This window comes from Ochotona princeps, chromosome 2 (assembly GCF_030435755.1).
Source record: "Ochotona princeps isolate mOchPri1 chromosome 2, mOchPri1.hap1, whole genome shotgun sequence".
NCBI classification, from domain to species: Eukaryota; Metazoa; Chordata; class Mammalia; order Lagomorpha; family Ochotonidae; genus Ochotona; species Ochotona princeps.
In genome coordinates, this window is record NC_080833.1 from 10832915 (window position 1) to 10854675 (window position 21761).

The following is a 21761-nucleotide window of genomic DNA, read 5'->3' on the forward strand; positions in this document are numbered from 1 at the left end:
GTGTGGGCCGGGGGGTGGGAGGGGGTTCCCCAGGCCTGTCTTCTCAGCTACATCTGCAGGCTTTCCTGGTGGAACCCTATGTGCTCCATGTTGTTGGTGTGTGGAGGGTGGGAATGCCAGCATTTGAGGGGTCTCCTCTACCCCACCCCTGCTGAGGCCTGGGTGGCCAGAGGGGCACAGAGAGGGACTAGCCAAGTGTGTTCTGATGTGGAGACCCCAGAGAGGTGACAGATGCCAGGACCATTTTGTGGAGACAATTGCTTGGGGCTTCTGACTACAGCCAATGCTAGGGGGCTGGGGTTTCAGTTCAGTCTATAAGTTTTCTGTTAGAGTCCTCCAAAGGCCAGGAGCTGCCAACACCATGGAGCAGTGAGCAGAGGCTGGGCAAGGCTGGCCCTGGGGCACTGCCCTCTGCCCAGCTCAGCAGGGTGGGCAGTGCTGCAGTTCTGAGTCTGCCAGGGCTAGGGAAGGTGGTGCCATCCTTCGGGCCCTGGTGTGGCGGTGTCAGCTCCCTTCTGCCTCCGAAGGCCTCATGTGTGGTGGGTGCTGGCTTGTAGCAGGTGTTGGGGCACTGACGCTGTGCCCTGCACAGGTGGTCCGGAGACACATCCTGGGCTCCATCGTGCAAAGCGAAGGCAGCTACGTGGACTCCCTGAAGCGGATACTGCAGGTGTGACCTCTGAGACTATCAGGGGTGGGTGGTGGGGGGTGGGCAGGGACGGGGAGACCCTGGCAGCACACTCGACAGGGCCTGGGGCCTGTGGGCCACTTAAGGGAAGAGGCCAAAAATGGACACTTTATTTCAAGTTTTAATTTAAAAAAATATTTATACATTTATTTGCAAGGCGGGAGTGGCTGTTGGAGTGAGGTCACTGCGGAGGGATGTGTAGGGATAGGGGGTGTGACTGCCCCGCTTCCCGAGGTCAGAGCCACAGAGAGGGGAGCAGTCAGGCAGGCAGAGATGGAAGTACTCCTTGTTTCTGACCCAGCTGGTGGGACAGTGCGGGGGGCCAGGTCTGGGGGCTGGGGATGCTTGGCAGAGACCTTAGGGCTTGATCAACCTGTCAGGACCAAGGAGGGCCGGCCACACCGGGGACCATCCATGGAGCTCCTGAATGTGCGAGACCCACTTCTTCCCAAGCCCTAGGGTCACACAGTACAGGTGGTTAGAGAGTCAGTCAGGAGTGCCACATTCACAAAGGTCCTTCCCGAAGGACTTGGGAAGAGTGAGGGACACCTGTTCCCACCTCCTTCCCTTCGCCCCCGTAACCGGGAGACCTGCTGCTTGGAGTTGGCTCAGCTTTGGGCTCAGCCCCGTTGGGATGTCCTGAAGGCCGGGTTGGAGGGGGGGGCGTAGTCTCTCACACCTGCTTCCCACGCCTGCCCTGGCAGGATTACCGCAATCCACTGATGGAGATGGAGCCGAAGGCGCTGAGCGCGCGCAAGTGCCAGACTGTGTTCTTCCGCGTGAAGGAGATCCTGCACTGCCACTCCATGTTCCAGATCGCCCTGTCCTCCCGTGTGGCTGAGTGGGACTCCACCGAGAAGATTGGGGACCTCTTTGTGGCCTCAGTAGGTGTCTTCAAGTCTCCTTCTCCAGTCCTCCGACCCTGGGGGTCCTCCAGCCAGGCCCCCTGCCTCTATCCCCACCTGCTGGCCTGTTGAAGCTGGTGGGAGCTGAGGGAGGCAGGGCCGGAGTGTTGGCAGGACCAAAGCTGGGGGTGGGTGTGACAACTCGCAGTTCTCACATGTCCCACTGGTGCCAGTGGCACAGGCCACTGCAGGCAGCCACCTGGCAGGTTGCAAACTTCTTCCCATTGTGGAGTGACCCGCCACTGTGACACGTGGGCGCAGACTCTGCCCTCAACCCCAAGGGAGAGGCCCCTTTGTGCTGGGGCAGAAGCGTTGGGTCACAGCCCAGGTCTGGTCCCAGCCCCATTGCTCTGCCTCGGGCAGGGCTTGGGGGTACCATGTGTGGAATAAGAGGGCATGCCAAGTCTGTGGCCCCCAGAGCGCCACCTCGGCCAGGGACATTTTGGGTCCTGGCCATGGAGAGGAAATGAATACAGCAGAAAGGCACGTCCCGGCCCTCCCCTGCCACCCTGGGGCTCCACTCCAGCTGCTGCCTGGGAAGCCAACATGGGCAGGCAGAGACTTCCTGGGTCTCTGCCTCCCTGAGCTGGTCACCTCACCTGAATCCAGGTGATGAGGTCCTTCTCCTGAAAGACCCACAGGTGGCACACATGAGTGGGTGTGGGGCCACTCAGTCTCTCCGCTTGGCCCGCACCTGCCTCGTTTCAGTTCTCCAAGTCCATGGTGCTGGATGTGTACAGTGACTACGTGAACAACTTCACCAATGCCATGTCCATCATCAAGAAGGCCTGTCTCACCAAGCCTGCCTTTCTCGAGTTCCTCAAGGTGCGTGTGGGACAGCCCAGGGCCACCCGTCACCTGCGTACTGGCTATGGGGAGCCTCGCCTCGAGCGGGGGCTGGGGATGCTTGGCAGAGCCTGTCGCAGCCTGTGCTGGAACACCTCACCCCCTGGGAGAAGGTGGGGATGGGGTCGTGTCTTAGGTAGGAGCTGGGATCCTAGAGCCTCCTGGGGTATGAGGGGAGTTCTTGGCTCTGGCACCTGTGTGTGCAGGGGGATCTGCCGTGGTCAAGCCTGGGGGTCAGGGGCTGATGTGTGGGCCTGGCCCAGGAAGTCAGGCAGAGCCCCCAACTGTGGGGAGCCCCTGTCACTCAAAAGTTGTGCAATGAGCTCCAGTTGGAGGACATGGGATTGGGAGGGGCTTTCTCAAGGAGCTGCGAGCTGACATGGTCCTGGCAGGGAGCCAGGGTGGGAGGTTGGGGATTGAAACCAATAGAGGCAGAGAGAGGCTGGGAGAGCAGGACACAGGTCAGAGGTCAAGAGCGTGAGGGTGGGGCCAGGCTGGGCGTCCTGAGGGTTGGGGTGGAAGGTATCCTTGGCTGTGGACTGGGGGGACTGGCCTGGGCTTTCCTGCCTGGGACTGATTAGGACCAGGACTTTGTGTACCCTGGCGTGTCGGTCGCTCAGTACAGATGGTCAGCGAGTGATGTGAGCTTTGTCTCCAACAGCGGCGGCAGGTGTGCAGCCCGGACCGTGTCACCCTCTATGGGCTCATGGTGAAGCCCATCCAGAGGTTTCCACAGTTCATCCTCCTGCTGCAGGTACCATCCATGATGCCAGCCATCCTCACCCATGGAGTGCAGGCCTGGTGGAGTGGGGGCGGCTGCTTTCATCTCTGACCCACAACCCCCTCTCCCCGCCCCTCGCCACCTGTCCTGGGGCTCTGACCTCTTCTGTGTACCCCTGGTGAAACTGATCATACCCTGTGGTATACTTTGTGCCTACTGCATCCGGTGCCCTGAATCCAGGCCTGGGAAAGGAGTGAAGGCTCAGGGTCCAGGACCTGTGGGCTGCAGGCAGCGGGGAGGGGCCTGGGGACTGTACTGAGCCAGGCTCATTCAGGCCTCAGCTGCAGGACAGGCTCCGGAAGCCCAGGGCACTGAGTGTCCTCCTCAGTCAGGGCCCCTGTCCCCTGGAAGCTGAGGGCGTAGACGCCAGGCTGGGGTCCCAGTGGTGATGCTCTCTCCATCCTCAGACGTCCAGGCGATGGATGGGTTCTGATGGAAGCCATTGACCAGTTAGTATCGATCAGCATATTTGTTTATATGTTACCCTCATAGCCATTTTAAAAAATTTATTTGGAAGGTGGAGGTAGAGAGAGACAGAGAAAGTAGATCTTTCACCTGCTGGTTTACTCCCCAAATGGCTGCAACAGCTGGAGCTAGGCCAGGAGCCCAGAACTCCATCTGGCTTTTCCATGTGGGTGAAGGGGCCAAACCCTCGGGCCACGCTCGCCTGCTTTCCCAGGTGCACCAGCCTGGACTCCCATATGGGATGTCGGTGTCTCACTCAGCGGATGCTTGAGCCTTCCTCTGTACGATTTCCTCTGTCCCCGCTGCAAACTGAACCGCTCATCATCCTGACGCTTTGTGCCCTGGGCATGGGGTGTCCTCAGCCATGCCTCTGCCTGGCCTTCGCAGGACATGCTGAAGAACACCCCCAGGGGCCACCCTGACAGGCTCTCGCTGCAGCTGGCCCTCACAGAGCTGGAAACCCTGGCCGAGAAGCTGAATGAGCAGAAGCGGCTGGCCGACCAGGTGGCTGAGATCCAGCAGCTGACAAAGAGCGTGAGCGACCGTAGCAGCCTCAACAAGGTGAGCTCGGGGGTTGGGGCAGGTGCCCCACCTGTGGCTCCTGGCCGCCCACTAGGTGGCAGCACTCTGAGGGATGCCAGGCCCGGCTGTCTTTGCCAAGCTCTCAGACCTCACTTGGAGCTGTAAGGATTCTCTCTCCCGGACCCCACCATGTTCATTGCTACTCCTGCTGCTTCCTGCTGAGGGGACCTGCTGCCCCAGGGGGATAAAACAGGGAAGAAAAGACCAGCTGGGGTGGAGTGTTTTCCAGTAGGGAGGCCCCAGTCCAGGGTCACTCAGTGGGCATGGGGGCAGGGGTCATCCCCCACAGCTCTACCTGCCTGTCCACATAGCCTAGGTTTTGGGAGGCTGTGTCTGGAGGAAGAGGCTCCAGGCAAGCCATGACCACCACACCAGCCCTAGCTCTTGGGTAGCTCCTCCTCTGTCTCCAGCTTCAGCTCTTTTCTGTGACCAAGGCATCTCTTTCCCTCGGCTTGCGCACCTGTGCAGGTGCAGCAGGAAGAGCTGCTGCTTTCTCTTCCACCATGTTCTCATGGTGACCTGGGCACACGTATGTGCTGGCCCCACTGGCTGGAGGTCAAGTGGACCCTTTGGATGTCCAGTGAGAGACAGGATGCCCCAAGCCTCAGTTTCCCCATCTGATCTAGTATGGGTTGAGCTGGCCACATGTGATAGGAAGTGTTCAGTGGTGGCCGCCAGCCATACCTGCCCCTCCAGGGTCCTCCCTGGGCCTCTTGGCCCACATCAAGACCCGTTCAGCCAGTTCCCTCTTGCCATCACCCGGGAAGAAGCAGAAACGAAACTGGGTGTGGCCGAGAGGGAACCAGGCCGGCTCTTTTAAAACCGCCGACTCAGGAGTCTCCGCGGGGATTTTGTGCCACGTCGGCATTTTCCTTTCCTTCTTGACACTGTCTTGGGGCAGGGAGTGGCTGCCAGCAGCCCAGGGGCCTCCCTCCTCCCAGGCCTGGGTCTTAGCACTGTGGCCCACCTGCCCGCGGTGTCCCTGCTGTCCTTGGAGGCCGAGTACTCCTGTCATGCTCCCATGGGGGACCCCAGAGAGACCCCGATTGCTCCCAGGAGTCAGAAAGGTTGCCATGGTGCAGGGGCCTGCCCTGGTGTTCAACCAGTAGCTCCTGGCTTTACCCCTGCGTCTTGCTTTCGTCATCTTGGGGGTGGGCAGTGGGCTACTGAGCTGATTGTATGATTTGTGCTGGGCCATGTCAGGTGCCCTTGCAGGGACTGGCATACACTGGGCTCTGGGTGCCACATGGACTCGTGGGTGATCACTTGAAGGGGCACAGAGCTTTGGTGAACAACAGGATTTTGGGGGGGTACTCTGGAGTGACCTGATCTTTTCCAGCAAGATGGGAACAGAAGGGGAGCCTAACGGACCTTGTCAGAGTCATGATCATGGGAACAGGTTTTATTGGACAGTCTGCGCTCCCGGGTAGGAAAACAGAGATTTCCTGGGGATCCCTTGGGTGGGCTGAGGCGGGACTGACCAGTGGGTCTGATCTGAGCCAGTCCTGAGGCCGTGGGGGTGGGGAGAGGGGCAGGGTTGCTCTGCACGTCAGGGATCACTTCCTGGAGAATGGCCTGGCAGAGGCCGCGCCCCACCCCCAGGGGAAGGCCGTAGGGATGGCTGCAGCAGGCTTGCGGGTGGCCGTGGAGTCACCACACCCAGGGCCCGCAAGCTGTGTCATCACAGGCTTGCCCTTGGGAGGAGCCTTGCACCCGGCCTAACGCTCTGCTGGTGCCATCTTGAAATTCATATAGTTTTTTTTAAAAATCTATTTGTTTATTTGAAAGGCAGAATGACAAAGAAGAGAGAGAGAGAGAGGAGAGAGAGATCTTCCATCTGGTGGTTCACTCTCCCAGATAGCTTCAACAGCCAGGACTGGGCTGGGCTGAAACTGGGAGCCAGGAACTCCATAGTGGTCTCCCACATGGGTGCAGGGAGCCGGACACAGAGAAGTTGGCACTGGAACTCAATCCCCTGTGAGATGCTGGGTCACACGTGGTAGTGTCACCTGCGGCCCTAAGCTCCTGACCTCCACACCAACATGGGATCAGGGGCCCGTGTTTTCATGTTGCACTGGGCTCTGTGGATGCAGTAGCTGGACCTGCACCCCAGGGGAGACCTTGTGGGATCTGAGCGGTTGTGGTTGACTCCCTGCCACGCCTGCAGATGCTGAGCCTCACGCAGGTGTCACGGACAAGGTCAAGTGGCAAGGGTTGGGGAGCCTGTGCTCATGGCCGTTCAGTGCAGGACCCTTGTGAAGAGGAGCCGGTGTGGCTGGCTCACCCGAGAAGGGAGTGCTGGTTGCTGGGTTGGGCTCCTGCACGGGCAGGTTGGTCAAGGCCCGGGGCACGGCAGTGTGTGTGTGTGTGGGGCCACCTGGGCTGCGTGGTTGACCTGTTCCTCTTCCTCCCCAGCTGCTGACCTCAGGCCAGCGGCAGCTGCTGCTGTGCGAGACGCTGACGGAGACGGTGTACGGGGACCGCGGGCAGCTCATCAAGTCCAAGGAGCGAAGGGTCTTCCTGCTCAACGATATGCTGGTCTGTGCCAACATCAACTTCAAGTGAGCACACCTGCGGGGGTGGGGGCTGTGGGCAGACGCTGTCCAGGTGTACCCCCATCTCATGGCCGGCCTCTCCATGCTGGGGCTCCACACGAGCCCTGCTTAGGTCTCCCATGTTTTGCCTTTCCCTCCACCCTCCTCTACCTGCTCTGGCACTGTCCCCAGCACTGTGCAGATGTTTCCGGGCAGTCCCCAGCTGTGGCTGGGCATTGAAGAGGGACCCAGCAGCCTCTTGGGCCTTGACCACTTTGAAATACAAGGATTTCTGCTTGGGTCCACCCAGACCCCTGCTCTGTTACTTGGCCCTTTTCCTGCCCACCCCCACCCCCCGTCCCCTGGAGGCACTCTTAGGTCTGCCCAACATGCTGTCCTAGTTCCAGAGCCTAGATGCCAGGCTGCACCTGGGAGAATGGGGAGCCCCAGAGCTGGGAGACCCACTCTCTGGACTCCAGCCTGCCCTGCCCCAAGGGTGGCCCAGGAGCTGAGGCACTGAACTCCTCAGGGAAATGTGGGTATTGAATCTTAGGATTCACACACCAGGGACCACACAGGCCAGGAGTCAGGCCTCCACAGCTGCAGCCCCTCAGTGTCCCCTGTAGGGTATCAGGGATCTCTGGTCCTCTCCCTCGCTGTGACCTGTGCAGCCAGGTCCACAGCAGACCCTCCACTCCCGCACACCACAGCCAGAGGAGTTAGTCCCAGCTAAGTCAGAAGTGGAGCAGCAGGGGCTTGAACCTGCGCTCCCGTGGGATGCTGGCATGGCAAGCTTAACCTGATGCGCCACAACACAAACCCAAGGCCCTATTGTTCTTAAGCGTCATCTGTGTCCAGGGCCCCCGTGCAGGTGCTGTGGGTGTGGAGGAGGCCCTGTGAGCCTCCCGGGGCTCAGAGGCTAGAGTGGGATGCTAGTAGTCCTGTTCGGGGGAGCTCAGTGTGGCTGATAGGGGCTGAGCCACACAGCCCAGCTGAGCCTCAGTCTCCTTGCCTGGGTCCCCCACAAGCTGCCTGGCAACGGGGCTGTGACATCAGGGATGACGCAGGCCCAACCCAGGGAGGCGCTCCCTGCCCCTCCTTCACCCCCGATGCCCTGCCCAGGGGTCCCCAGAGGTCATGGCTCTGTCACAGTGACAACCTTGTCTTCTGTCTTTCCTTCAGGCCTGCCCATCACAGGTAGGTGGTTGTTGAGTGTGGGCTGCGCAATCCTGGTTCTGGTGCTGGGCCTGGGCATGAGGGTGCTTCTGCCGCAGTGAGGGCTGCCGCTCTGCTCCACTCGGCTTGGTGTGGGCCTGAGGTCTCGTGCTTAGGCTGTGCAGGTCAGCCTGGCTGAGCTGGTGTGTGGCGTGGCGTGCCATGCAGAGCATGCGCCCTGGGCTGGCCCGAAGGGGATGTGACAGCAGTGGGCTTGGCAAGACACGTCCTCCTCTCTGTCCATGCAGGGGCCAGCTGGAGATCAGCAGCCTGGTGCCACTGGGGCCCAAGTACGTGGTGAAGTGGAACACGGCGCTGCCACAGGTGCAGGTGGTGGAGGTGGGCCAGGAGGGCAGCGCCTATGACAAGGACAATGTCCTCATCCAGCATGCCGGCGCCAAGAAGGCCTCTGCCGCGGGGCAGACCCAGAGTGAGTGCCCGCCACACCCCCCATGCCCCTTGGGTGGTGGTCTCAAGTGTGTGTGCCCATGCACCTGTTAGTCTCACCTGGGCCACACAAGGTTGGTACAAGGTTTGTGCAAGGTTGGTCCCGGGATGCCTTCCTGCAGACACACGCATGGCCTCCAGCTCCTGCCTAGCCACTGTCCACTTCCTTATGGGACCTCAGAGAGGTGTCTTTTCTCTGTCTCTCCCTGTATAGTCGGGGGCCCAGGTGACGCCTAGCCTGCCCCCCACACACCCAGAGGGGACATCAGGTTGCTCTGCCGCCTGGGCCCTGTTGCCCAGTTCTCACTGAGTTTGTGGGGCAGTGAGGGGAACAGTGGTTAAGTCAGGGTGGCCTTGTCCTCTGTGTCTCTCGTGGTCCCTTCTTGGCTGTTTCCCCACCATGCTGCCCGACCCAGGTCTGGAGCTGGGTGTCGCCTGCCACCCCAGCTGTTCCCCAGGCCTTTCAGGATCAAGATCACCCAGCGCGCCTCCCACCTCCATCAGTTCCGGCCGTGCCGGCTTCCCTGGGCTCCTGCCTGAGCCATGTGCTCTTCCTCCATGGCCTCCCCATAGCCCATACTTCTTCGGCACTTCCTTCTCGTGCCAATCCTGCTCTGCTGTGGTGCTGCCTAGAGCCTGGGGCGGGGCAGACGCTCACGCACGTCCCATCCGTGCAGGAAGCGTGCTGAATTGCAGAGCTGGCACAAAGTGCCCCTGTGCCCAGGAGCACCTGCCATTAGGGAAGGCCCTCGGGTTTCACTTCCCCTTCCCCGTGTTGCCCTATCCACCTCTTGACCCGGGAGTTGTTGCATGGGCAGCCCACAGCTCTGACAATTCCAAGGCAGCGATTGCACCACCTGTCCTCGTCCATGGGGACTGGGCCAGGGCAGCTGTGCCCACTTCCAGGTGCCGACTCTGTCCTCTGGCCAGCGAGGCAGGGAGATGCAGAGGCCGCAGTGCCCGCTGGCTTCTGCGGGAGGCACCAGCAGCCCTAAGCTGAGCCCATTGCCCTGGGACCCCCTCCTCTGTAAAGCTGCATCCCCAAAAGTGGAGTCACTCCTGCTAGCCCCCCTTAATTTAAATGTTCTTTTAAAATTCTTTATTAATTTGGAAGACAGAGAGAGAGCACTTCTGTCTTCTAGTTTGTTCCCCAAGTGGTTGCAGGAGCTGGGGTCAGGCTGAAGCCAGGAGCCCAGAAATCCATCTCTGTCTCACATATGGGTGGCAGAGATCCAATTACCTGGGCCATACTCTCCTGCTTTGGGGGGTGAATCGGAAGGAGAGCAACTGGGACTCACACTCGCCCTCCAGTATGGGGTATCGGCACCGCAGGTGGCAGCTCAGCCCGCTGTGCCTCAGTGCTAGCCCCTGCCAGACGCCCATTGAAGGGGCGGGAGGGAGATTCCACCGCAGGTGGCCCGGAAGTGCTTTTGTCATCACTGTATCATTTGTACGGACACACAGCCCGCTGTCCTCAATGCCTTATGCCTACGGCCTTTGAACAACCGTAAAGGCAGCACAGAATCACAACTCTATAAAAAGCAGGCTGTAAAACCAGGAAATTCAGATGAACAGCGTTAGTTTAACATGATGGTTGGTGACATTCAGCTGGAGTCCAATTGCTCACTGGTGCTCCCTGGTGGTACGCCTTCTCCCTGGGTGCTGGGGCCCTGGGGTCCCCCACGGGAGGGGTGCCTTTACCAGCCGCTCCTACATGTGAGTCACCCTGGAGGGCTGTGAGGGCCACATTCACACCCCAAGCCCGCCTTGCTCCTTGCGCATTCACTGGCCACCACTGGCAGCGTGCGGTAGGAGGTGGCTTTATAGTCACGACAATAAAGTGACTCAGGGCGTGCATGCGTGTTTGAGCTGCTCATCTCAACAGAGACCCCAGGGAGGCCTCCCCTCTGCTTTCCCGGGCTCCCCTAAGACCTCTGGGGAACCACAGCTCAGGGAACACAGCCCAGCTTCCTGGCTTGGTGTGCCGGGTCCCAGGTCCCTCTTGCACCAGCCCCTTATCCTCCATCCTACCAATGTCTCTCCACCTTGGAACCTTCTTGCCAGTGCCTTCTGCCATCTGCTTCCTCCCACTCTGTTCAGGTCACTGTCTCAGGAGAGTAGGGCCCCTGCCTACTTTGTGGCCGCTGCCTCTCTAACGCCAAGCATAGAACCTGGGGCCAAGTAGGCCCTTGGTGTGTCTCTGAGCACCTTGCTGGTTGTAGGCTTTCTTGAGCCACAGTGCCTTTGCACGTGTTCCTCTTCCTGGTGCAGCTGGGACTCAGTTTTACAGTCTTCTTCGACCCCTAACACAGGCCGTAAGGCGGTGCCTGAGGATGCGTAGGTCTCCCAGACTCAACCAGGGCAAGAACCCTGAGATGTTTCCCTCCAGGACACATGCACTTTGCCACGAGTGTTTATTTGGTCCCTGGGGTGTGCCTACTCTGTCCCCCGAGACTGAGCTGGGTCTCTCCTCTGCCCAGACAAGGTGTACCTCGGCCCCCCACGCCTCTTCCAGGAGCTGCAGGACCTGCAGAAGGACCTGGCCGTGGTGGAGCAGATTACGCTACTCGTCAGCACGCTGCACGGCACCTATCAGGTACATGCCCGGGCCCCGAGCTGCTCCTATGGGCAGTCAGGGAGGGCGTCGCTCTTGCCTCCTGCAAGCCCCCATATGCCTCTGGCTCTGAGCTCATACAGGCCACTGTGGCCTGCCCCAGTGCCAGGTGACGGGTCTCCACTGCAGAGCATGGTCGTGCTCTCTGAACAGTAGTCCCCTCTGACTTGCTGCCCTGCTGGGCCTGGACTGGAGTGGAGACCCTAAGAGGACAGCTGCCCTGGGGGCTGGCAGCTGGGGTTGGGAAGTCTGGGCATGGGACGCTGCTCCCCCGTGCATGGCTAAGTGAGCCATCCTGTTGAGGGGTTCGGATGCCCTTCTGGTTGGTTCCTCTCCCGCTGGCCACCCACTGTGACTGCTGGCACATCTACTGCGGCCCTGGGGAGCCAGCATGGGGTGATGACCACCTTCCTGACCTCCCCAATCCTAGAACCTGAACATGACCGTGGCTCAAGACTGGTGCCTGGCGCTGCAGAGGCTGATGAGGGTGAAAGAGGAGGAGATCCACTCGGCCAACAAGTGCCGCCTCCGGCTGCTGCTCCCGGGAAAGCCCGACAAGTGAGGGACAGGGCTGGGGGTCAGGGTGGGGCCGGGGAGGCCTTCCCATCCAGCAGTGTGGGAGGGGCTGTGCACACAGCTGGCACATAGCAGGTGCTGCACACAGATTGTGAGTGTACCAGTGGATAAGGCACTGCTTCACTGCCTGGTGGGGCCGGTCCCAGGATGCCCTGACACGGCCGTGGCTTAGTTCCGTCCGTGTAATCATTCTCTTCCCCACATGGGCCTGTGTGTGGCTCTGGGGCCCCTCCTCCTGTGCCCTTGGGGTCACACCTGCTTCTTGGCCAGGAAGGTACCTGTGGGCTGGGCCCCATTCTGGCCATTTTACAGATTAAAAATTTGAGGCTCAGAGTTCCACATCAGGCCCAAGGGCCTCATAAGGGGTAGAGCTGGGTTCTGATAAGCTGGGCAGTGTGTGTATGTGTTGGGGGGGGGGGTCACAGCCCAGGTGTTGGCCTCTAGAATGGGGACCCAGCATTGCCAGGGTGACAGTCGTGAGGAAGAGGAGCTCAAAGCAGTGTTGGAGACTTGGCGGGGGTGTTAGTAGTGGGGGCTGCCATCCATGTCTTCCACTCCCTGTCCCCCCACCCTCCACCATGTACCCCTTCTCCCTGTGCAAATCGAGGATCAGGGATGCTCCCCTGCCCACTTCCCAGGGAGCTGGGATGACCCACGGCAGAGAACAGGCCCCCAAAGTACTGCCAGGGCCCCTGTGCCAACGAGCGGGGACAGCGTGGTGACCGCAGCGACCTCTGGCTGCCCTGCGCCTGTGCTGGACCCACTCTTTTTCTTTTGCTTGTTTTTAAGGATTTATTTATTTATTTGAAAGGTGAGAGGGAGAAAGAGAGAGAAAGGGAGAGACAGATGTTTTATCTGCTGGTTTGCTTCCCATATAGCCACAGTGCTCAGAGCCGAGTCAAGAGTCAGGAGCTTCCTCCTGGCCTCCCACTTGGGTGCGGTGGCCCAAGCACTTGGGCCATCCTCTGTTGCTTTTTCCAGGTCATTAGCATGGAGCTGGATGGGAAGTGGCATTGCCGGTGGTGACCTTATCCGCTATGCCACCATGCCAGTCCCTCATTTGTTTCTTGATTCACTCACAAATCCACTCAGTGAACTTTTACTGGGCAGCTGCCTTGAGCCAGGTGCTGGGGCGGGACCCCCTTCTCATTCGGGAGGCTTGGGTTGGACATGTAGGCACCTGCCAAGGCTGGTGACAAGATGGCCCCAGGGGAGTCAGAGCCTGCAGACCTGCCCGCTGGGCACAGAGCAAGACCACAGTAGGCAGAGGGGACTCTCCTGAAGCCTGAGTTTCGCTGGCTGTGCTCTGTGGAGCCTCCGAGCAGACCACTCTCCGTATCCCTGAGCACATAGGTCCAAGTTGGAGCTGGAGGGGAGCCAGGGGACTGTCAGAGGACTGTCAGGGAACAGCTGGGGGACAGCTAGGGGAGCTGGGCCCCCCATGCCGGACACTCACCCTGGCTCCCATCACCCTGTTGCTGCAGGTCTGGCCGGCCCATCAGCTTCATGGTGGTCTTCATCACCCCCAATCCACTGAGCAAGATCTCCTGGGTCAACAGGCTGCACCTGGCCAAGATTGGACTCCGTGAGTATGAGTATGGCTTCGGAGAGAGAGTGCCTTGGGGTAGGGGTCTGGGGCACTGGGGGCGGGGTGTGTTTGGGTGGGGACGGGCGTGGAGGCGGGGAGTGACGGCAGAGTTCCGAGTTGCCCCCTTGCGTAAGTCACTTCCTCTGTGCAGGCCTCCCCAGCCGTGAAAATAAACCAGTGATTGCCAGGGCCGTGGGGCAGAGGGCAATGGACTGGTGATGTGATAGTGCTAGTGGGCAGCTGGCAAGGAGAAAGCTGCCGCTGGCTTGCCAAGGATGGTTTGCATCCTAACACACTGGCCACACCTCCTGGGAAGCGACGTGGGTCCCACCAAGCTGGTTCTCAGCCAAAGACCCTTTGACTGCTTCTCCCGGGTACCCCATAACAGTAGTCAGAGATTCCGTGTGTGGCAAGCCCTACTCTCAGGGGTCTGCACACGCCTTTCACACTGTGCAGCCGCGGGAGCCCTCAGGGGCTAGACAGGTGCAGTGACTGGCCTGAGGTCACACAGCGGGAAGGGATGCTGAGGGTCCGTGTGCCCACCACACACGTCCCGATGGCCTTGCTTGTTCCTGCTTTGAGCTGCTGGCCCGTCAGGGCTGGTTGGCTTCTTGCCTTATTCTCCGTTGTGATGTCTTTATGGATAAGTACATTCCCCACACCACCCCAGGAGAGTTTAAAAGCATTTCTGGAAATTAGTCAGGACTTTCCTTGATTAAACACACACACACACACACACACACACACACACACACACTATTTAGTGAGCCTGTAAATTTAGGATCCAGGAAGGGGGAAGTGGCAACAGCCAAGATGGTCGCTGTTCCTAAGGAGCTTAACCTGGGGAGGTGTCTATGGGAATGGCCTTGGAGAAGGTGCCCCATGAAACCAGGCAGAGACACAGGCAGGTGCAAAGGGCCCACGGTGGGAAGAGAAAACCAGAGTGGCTGGAGCTGCTGAACGAAGGGGTGAGAAGGCGGCGGGGGTGGGTTGGGGTGCAAGGTTTCCTGAAGGCCGGGGTGGAACACGTGGCAGTTGTGGCGGACGGCGGACGCGCGGTGGGCAGCACAGTGAGGACAAGGTCACCACCAGTTTCCGCTTCAGTGGTCACTCTGGTTGCTGTGCGGGGAGGATGTGGGAGGGACAGGAGTGGAGCAAGGAGGCATGGGGACAAGGCTGTGGCTCTTGGGGAGCTGAGACCAGAGGTCTCCACCCAGTGCGTCCCTTTTAGGATCTGGTGTCACTAGAACTTCTGCTGCAGGTCTCGGGGACCAGGGGGCCTTTGGAGGGTATGGGGGAGACGTCTAAGAAGAAGCTGCCCCCATCTCTGCTGGCCAGCTGGCCGGCCTGTGCTCCCACCCTGGGCACAGATCTGTGCTGGGCAGATGCAGGAGGTGGATTTGTGCACTTGCAAAGGCTGTTGCAATGCCCTGTGAACCGCAGTTGCTTTGTTGACCCTGTGGCGCCACCCTATGGCAGCGCAGTCTCACTGCAGCCTGGGTCCCAATGGAGGCCTGTTCAAATGCCCAGGACCCTTGGGGCATGGATATTTTATTGCTTTTATTTATTTATTTTAAATTCTTTTTTAAAAAGATTTATTTATTTTTATTACAAAGTCAGATATACAGAAGGAGGAGAGACAGAGAGGAAGATCTTCCGTCCGATGATTCACTCCCGAAGTGAGCGCAACGGCTGGTGCTGTGCTGATCCGAAGCCTGGAACCTGGAACCTCTTCCGGGTCTCCCACATGGGGGCAGGATCCCAAAGCATTGGGCCGTCCTCGACTGCTTTCCCAGGCCACAGGCAGGGAGCTGGGTGGGAAGTGGAGCTGCTGGGATTAGAACCAGTGCCCATATGGGATCCCGGGGCATTCAAGGCGAGGACTTTAGCTGCTAGGCCACGCCTCCGGGCCCTTAAATTCTTTTTAAATTGCAGTACCTGGTGGTGATGGTGATGGGAACAGTATACTAGGGACCTGTTAGAAGTGGAATATGCTTTTCTTTACCAAGGAAGTTTTCCCTTTCTCCCCATGCCTTCCTCCCTCCCTGGCTCCCACGTGCCTGGATCACAATTCACTGAAGACTGGAAAGGAGCAGGATGGGGTGTGGGAGTTTGGGGTGCGTATTGAGGAGAGGGTGCCCTGAGGAGGGCCAGCATGACCCTCGTTGAGCTGCATGGTCCTTGGGAAGGGCATGGGACCCCAGCTGGACGAGATGTTCCTGGCATTTGGGCTCCAGGTCCACACAGGAGGATCCAAGAGGGTGATGGGGGCTGACCCTGGCTCTGCCCATCTTCAGTTGCCAGCACTGTCATTGTGATCCCGGCACTGTTTAACCCCTCCCTGCCCAGGATTTTCCAACAGGCAAGGTGCCTGGGCCAGCTGGCCCAACTCTGGGGGACCAGGTGGGTCAGATCTCAAGGGAGGTGGGAAGTATGACTGGCAGCCCCAAGTCACACATAAGCAGGTGCACAGGGTGCCGTGGGCAGTTTCCCAGCTCTCTGGAGTCTCCTGAAAGAGCTGCAGGCCCTAGGAAAGAGAGCTGAGATTGGGGCTCCCTGGGATCCCCTTGCTCCAGTGCTCAAAGCTTTGCATCCCAGCCTCCTACCCTCCCTCCTCAGGCCGCTGTGGCCTCTCCCATTCCTGGCCTCTAATGAGGGACTGGGTCTGGGCCAGTCTTGCATTCACAAATGCTCATCCACATGGCCAAGCCTGAATTACCTGCTGCTTCTAGTGTGGTCTCCGTGGTAACCCCAGCGTTGCCCATGCAGGTGATGAGATAAGCTCCTAGCGCCTGAGAGGCCTGGGAACTGTGCTGAGTGCGTCCCTGGCCTCCCCTCCTCTGAGCCTCATGACTCTCTCAGCCCTGCCACTGGACACGGTTGGCTCTGCTCTCCAGGAGTGGGGGACCTTGGCCATTCGTCTGGCCTCCATGACAGCTGTGACCAGCAGCATCTCCGCGGCACTGGGGAGGCATGAGCGGTGCTTGAAGGTGGCCTTGGATTTGGGAGCCAGAGAAGACTGAGGGGATCCTCCATTGGGGCAACAGTGACCATAGAGACAGGGTGCTGGGGCTGAGCTGAGCGCCAAGGCTGGGGTGAAAGTGGCTCAGCCCTGCCCCCACCCCTTGCCCCATGAGTGTAACAGGTGCGGTGCTAACATCAAAGGCCGTGATCACGGTAACCGTTGTTGCTGAGCGCCTGGCATGTGCTGGGCGTTCTATACCTGTGTCTGTCTGCCTAGCTCTAGATGAGGCAGCAGCCTCAGAGAGGTTCAGCAGCTGGCTCAGGGTCACACAGCCAATGGTCAGCTGAGCTGGGTTTGTCTGTGACCTTTCTAGTGGATTGGGAGTGGGAATCCTGAGGGTAGGGTTGGGGATTTTGAGTCCTGGCACTGCCCGTTCCACCCTACAGGGCGCTCTTGTGCTCAGTGGGTGCTGTTGGCTACAGTTAACATCAGCGGGGAATCCCGGCTCAGCAGCCGCCACCAGGTCCTGATGTTGCTCAGCCTGGGCGGCTCTCCCGCTCCGAGGCGGCAGCTTTCTCCTTCGCTCTCAGCCGCCCTGGTTATACATAGGGGACGAAGCAGTGGCAGTGAGGAGCTGCCGCCCCAGTTTCTTTCACGTTCCCCAGGGCAAGTCGGAGGCCCCGTCTGGAGGGAAGGTCGAGCCCCTATAGTGGGGCCCACTCATCTGCTGCCGGGGCTTCCTGAGCTGGGGGTACAGACCCTGCACCTGCTGCTGGAGGCCGCCTTGGAGACTGGCCGAGGCGGCAGGGTCTATTTGGTCGCTAGTATTACCTTGAGGGCAACAAATTCTCAAATTGTGCCCCTCTGTGTTAGCAGCCTGGAGGCTTGTCCAGGAGGCGGTCAGGTGAGGTACCCACGGATGCTGTTGAGAACGTGGCTGGCCAGTGCATCTGTGCACTGGTGGGTGGGCCTGCACCTGTCCCACCACCCCTCTGCACAGGAAGAGGCATGCCCCTGGCAGAGTGGGGAGCCAGACGCTCCCCGGCCTGCGATGGAGTCGCTTCCCTGGGAAACTGGGAACGCGTTTACACAGTCGGCCTGTCACACGCTTTGGCTGTGTTGCGACACCGGCCAGGCAAGAGCAGGGGACAGCAAGGCCACACCCAGTGGGATGTGAAGACATGACGCACCACAGGCCAGCACAGCGTGGCATGGGCTGCCCTTGGGACCATGGGGCTGACCTGGGCAGGGGCAGTGTCCAGAAGGAGCGAGTGTGGGGAAGCCTGGTGTCCCAGGGCTGCTGCTGAGGAGGGACAGGGTGCCTTGGGATGCCTGAGTCCGGGTGCAGCCAGCTCCATCAGCGCTTTTGGGCAGGGGACTCCAAGGTCCGGTGGGAGTTTCAAGGCAGCTCTGCGTGCTAAGCACTGGATGGACTGAAGGGGGCAGTAGTTAGCATGCAGGAATGGGCAGGAGGCTGACGCTTCTCAGGCAGGGCCAGCGCAGGCCTGGTTCCCTGCTCTGCCACATGTGGCTGGCAGTGCTTGCTGCCAGTGGGCCAGCTGACGACCTCCTCCCTACCTGTCCCCTCTTCCAGCTCGATGGATGTTGTTCTTGGGGTACTTGTCCAAGCACTTTTGGTTATTTTAAGTGAAGCTAGGCCCTTGGTTGTCCAGTGTCGCCTTACCCACTATGACAATGACACTGGAAGGTTTAATACAAAGAACCCATCTTGGCAGCCAGGCCTGGGTCTCCGTCTGGGCTACGGCACCTGCTGTGACTGTGACATGGTCACGTTCATAAGCTGCGAGCGGCAACCTCACAGGATGTGAAGGGAAAGGCGTCTCACTGAATTTGAGTTTGATGCAGTGTCCAAACAGGGCACCTGCAGCCTGCAGCACTGTCCCGGGGCGTGGACACGCAGTGTGGGGGGTGGCTCTGCCACGCCCTGCCCTGGCACCGTCGTCCTTGCAGGAGGTCCTCATGTGAGGCTCACAGATGTCCCTCCGTGTGTGTGTATAGATGCCCACATCCTGTGTAGGACGTGGTGGTGTTGGCACAGTCTCCGTCCTTGACCCCGTCTGGGTAGTCTAGGTTCCCTAGCACGAGAGAGAGCCCGCCAGCAGCTGTCATGCTGCCTTAAGCTGTGTTTGTGTTTGGCTCAGGTGCACTTTTTGAAAACCGCTTTTGCTCCACCTCTGTGTGCGTGGATCCCCGATGTGGTAGCGCTGTGTGATGGAGGAAGGGTGCCCAGCAGGGACAGTTCTTCGGGGTGGCAGTGGCGGTGGCCGACTGGCTGCCTCCCTCCTCTCCGTTCGTGTGTGTGTGCTGGGCAGCTGCTCTGTGCCAGGCAGGGTGCCGGGGTGGAGAGTCTGTCTCCCACTCTAGGATGTAGCTCAGCTCCTTTCCGGGGGCTGGGCTGTGTTAATCCTGTCACACCTGTCGCTTCCCTTCATCCTCATAGCCAAAGCATTTTGATCTTTCCCGTTTCTAAGTGAGGAGATTGAGGCTCACAGAGTTGGGGTGATGTGTAAGGGGCGGGGCAGGATGCGCAGGGCCTCGTCCTTGGAATGAAGTCTGCTTTCCAGCCGGCTGGGGACAGGGGCTGTGAAATGACTGGTTGGCCAGGCCTCCCGGCCTACACTGACGGCCTGCTCCCCGGGCCTGAGGGCTCCCCGCCACTGCCCTGCTGGTCCTGGGCTCTGACCACTCCTTACCTCCCCGCCACCGGTCTCTCACCACAGGGGAGGAGAACCAGCCAGGCTGGCTGTGCCCGGATGAGGACAAGAAGAGCAAAGCTCCCTTCTGGTGCCCGATCCTGGCCTGCTGCGTGCCCGCCTTCTCCTCTCGGGCCCAGAACCTGCAGGTGAGTAGGCCTCAGTGGGCGCTGGCGACAGTTGGGACCCACAGGTGGCGCTCGCAGCAGGGCCGGCCAAGATCCCAGTTCCAGCCCTTTCCTTGCTCCAGTTCCAGCCTTGTTCTTGCTCGGGGAGTTAGTTTTCCCGCTGAAACAGGGCAGTGGGTAAATAACCAATGTGGATGGGGCAAGGAATGGAAAATTCCACTCTAGATAACAAACAGCAGTGACCTCATTGGGTGACAGCCTGACTTGAGAATGCGCCAAAGCAGCTGGGCCAGGCGTCTTGGGTTGGGCTGTTGGTGGTGCTGCCTGATGGGAGCCTGCTGTGGTGTGAGGCTGCCTTCACCACCTGGGACCCTGTGGCCCTGGCATCTCCTGGCTGTTAAGCACCCGGCCAGCATCCCGGTACTTCCCCTCACATTCATAATATTCCTGAGACCTCGTGCAGAGATGTTTTCAGAACCATTTCACAGATTAGTAAACTGAGGCTCCCGTGAGAGACCTGAATTTCCAAGGGGTGTCCCTGCCTGATCACAGCCTACCCATGTGGTAACCACCAGGCTGCCCAGCCCCTCCCTGTCCCCTCTATCCCTCACCTGCCCCTGACATCCTGGCTGAGCTTGTCCCTACGCCTGGAGCAACCATGTCCATCCCCTCCCTGAGGGACGGGAGAGCCAGCCTGGGACCCTGGGCCAGAGACATAGGTCCCAAGAGATGACAATTGGGCTGCAAAATGGAACCATGCAGTGCCCTTTGTCACCTGTCTGGCCCCCTCCTGTGTCCTGGTCCTCTTGTTGCAATCAAAGTAGAACAAACTAAAGAAACGGAGAGGGTGGTAGGTAGGTGTGAAGAAGATCATGGCTCAGTGATACAACCATGCAGGCAGAGGTGAGGGCCTCTCGGAGCAGGTGGTGCTTGACAGGACGCGTCGTCCGTGTGAGGGCCCAGGGGAAGGCTGTTTGTTCCACTGAGACAAAGCGACAGGGATGCTAAGCAACAAGTCATCGAACTGAAGGAGAAGGGATCTTCTGCCGCTGGGACACCGGACCCCAGGCCGGCCCTCCTGCGTGATCACCTCTGGGAGCAGGTGTGCGACGTCAGGAAGCCACCCCTGCGATCACCAGCTTGCTGCTGCTGCGGTAGCCATGGTGATCCACGTGGAAGGCCAGAGCCCTGGTGACCGCACTCACCGCCTGCTAGTACTGTAGCAGTGGCACGGAAATTTCCACGTGGCTTTGGGAGGAGATGGTCCAGCCATGGCAGGAGGGGGACGCTGCAGGCTGGCTTGCCATCTGATTCCACTCCAAGCAGAGCAGGTCTGATTGCGCTTTTGGATCCTTTGGGCTGTTCTAGAGAGGGCACTTTCTACAAAATGGGGTGGGGATAGATACTGAGGCGCCATGAGAGCTCAGCTGTGGGTCCTGCTGTGACAGCTGATGTCAGGGCTGGGACCCCGGAGCCTTACCTCGGGTCTGGAGTATGAGCAGGCAGCAGAGATGCCGGAAGTCGGGATCAAAGCTACAGCAGTGCAAGGACTGAACAAAACCAGAGTGACAAATGGCTGCCTGCAGTTTAACTGCCCTGTGTGGTAAATTCAAGTTGGGCTCGGGCAAGGCCCGTGAGTCAGTGTCATGCAGGGCTGGGATCAGTCTTCATTCAAGTCTTAGGCAAAACTTACCACGGATGCGTTTGCATTAGTCCAGACTTGGAGAGTTGCCTTAGAATCTTCTTCAGGGTGACTGAGGTATGCACCCGAGTGTCCTGTCATTGCCTTAGCCCCGGCCCTGTGGGAAGGGGCACGTGGGGGTCCATGGGGGATGTGTGTCAGGGCAACACTGGCTGAGCTGGTGACAGGTGGGGTGCCCAAGATTGGGATCCCCAAAACCTTGGGGTAGAGGCTGGAGTCGGTGCAGAGGATCACTGGGGTCCTCGCGGGCCTGTAGCTCGCCTGGTCTTTACGTACTGCCTTGGGGAGGCTGACCCCTGCGTGATTCTGTAGTGGGGATTAGGGGTCTGTGTGTTCCCAGGGACTTGGGTCTCCTGGGCATATAAGACCAAACCCTGACAGATGAGCCTGGGGTTGGGGTCACAGGCAGGTGGGATCCAGGGGTGGGGTCACAGGCAGGTGGAGTCAGGTGGCCCTGGGGGTAGGGTCGCGGGCTGACTGCTGCCTGAGTCTCCCCAAGCAAGGATGAGTGGGGAGCCATTTGCCACTTTGCACATGGGAGGTGGGGTCCGAATGTCCCCCATTTGGAGCTGTCAGGGTCCAGGGGCACACAGGCTGGGGGGTACCACAACCCATGGTAGGCATCCTGCTCAGTCTGCTGGGAGCCCCTGGGCAGGCCACGACCTGCATGAATGTATCTGTGGGAAGTAGGCCTGTGCAGCCCCACTTACCAGGCCCTAAGGCGCCAATCCCGCTGCGCCCACGCCTGCTTCCTACCCAGCCCCAACAAATGCACCCAATCAACTCTGGGCTGGCTGCCAGAGCAGTGAGGGCCTTGCAGTGCCAGGGCCTCCTTGTCCAATCACTGTAGGGACAGATGCGAGTGCGTGGGCTGCCACCCCGCCTCCCCCAACCCCTGCAATCTCCTGGGCAGCTGAAGCCCAGCTGTTCCTCCAGGGAGGGCTGAGGCTGGCTGGGGAGCTGCTAGCTCTCGCCTCTTGCCCAGCAGCGATGGGATGGGCACTCTGCCTG

General features: G+C 59.7%; 1 protein-coding gene across 3 annotated transcripts in view; it reads left to right on the forward strand.

Annotated features, from left to right (window-relative positions):
• ARHGEF10L (Rho guanine nucleotide exchange factor 10 like) overlaps window positions 1-21761 on the forward strand; it is a 121334-nt gene that overhangs the window by 64262 nt on the left and 35311 nt on the right. For all 3 annotated transcript variants that reach the window (XM_058675883.1, XM_058675890.1, XM_058675892.1), the window contains 11 exons: window positions 593-670; window positions 1393-1572; window positions 2302-2418; window positions 3101-3193; window positions 4073-4246; window positions 6683-6828; window positions 8265-8446; window positions 10944-11059; window positions 11508-11635; window positions 13138-13238; window positions 18948-19069. In XM_058675883.1, the coding sequence (XP_058531866.1) occupies window positions 593-670; window positions 1393-1572; window positions 2302-2418; window positions 3101-3193; window positions 4073-4246; window positions 6683-6828; window positions 8265-8446; window positions 10944-11059; window positions 11508-11635; window positions 13138-13238; window positions 18948-19069 (1437 nt within the window). The remainder of the gene's footprint in view (window positions 1-592; window positions 671-1392; window positions 1573-2301; window positions 2419-3100; window positions 3194-4072; window positions 4247-6682; window positions 6829-8264; window positions 8447-10943; window positions 11060-11507; window positions 11636-13137; window positions 13239-18947; window positions 19070-21761) is intronic.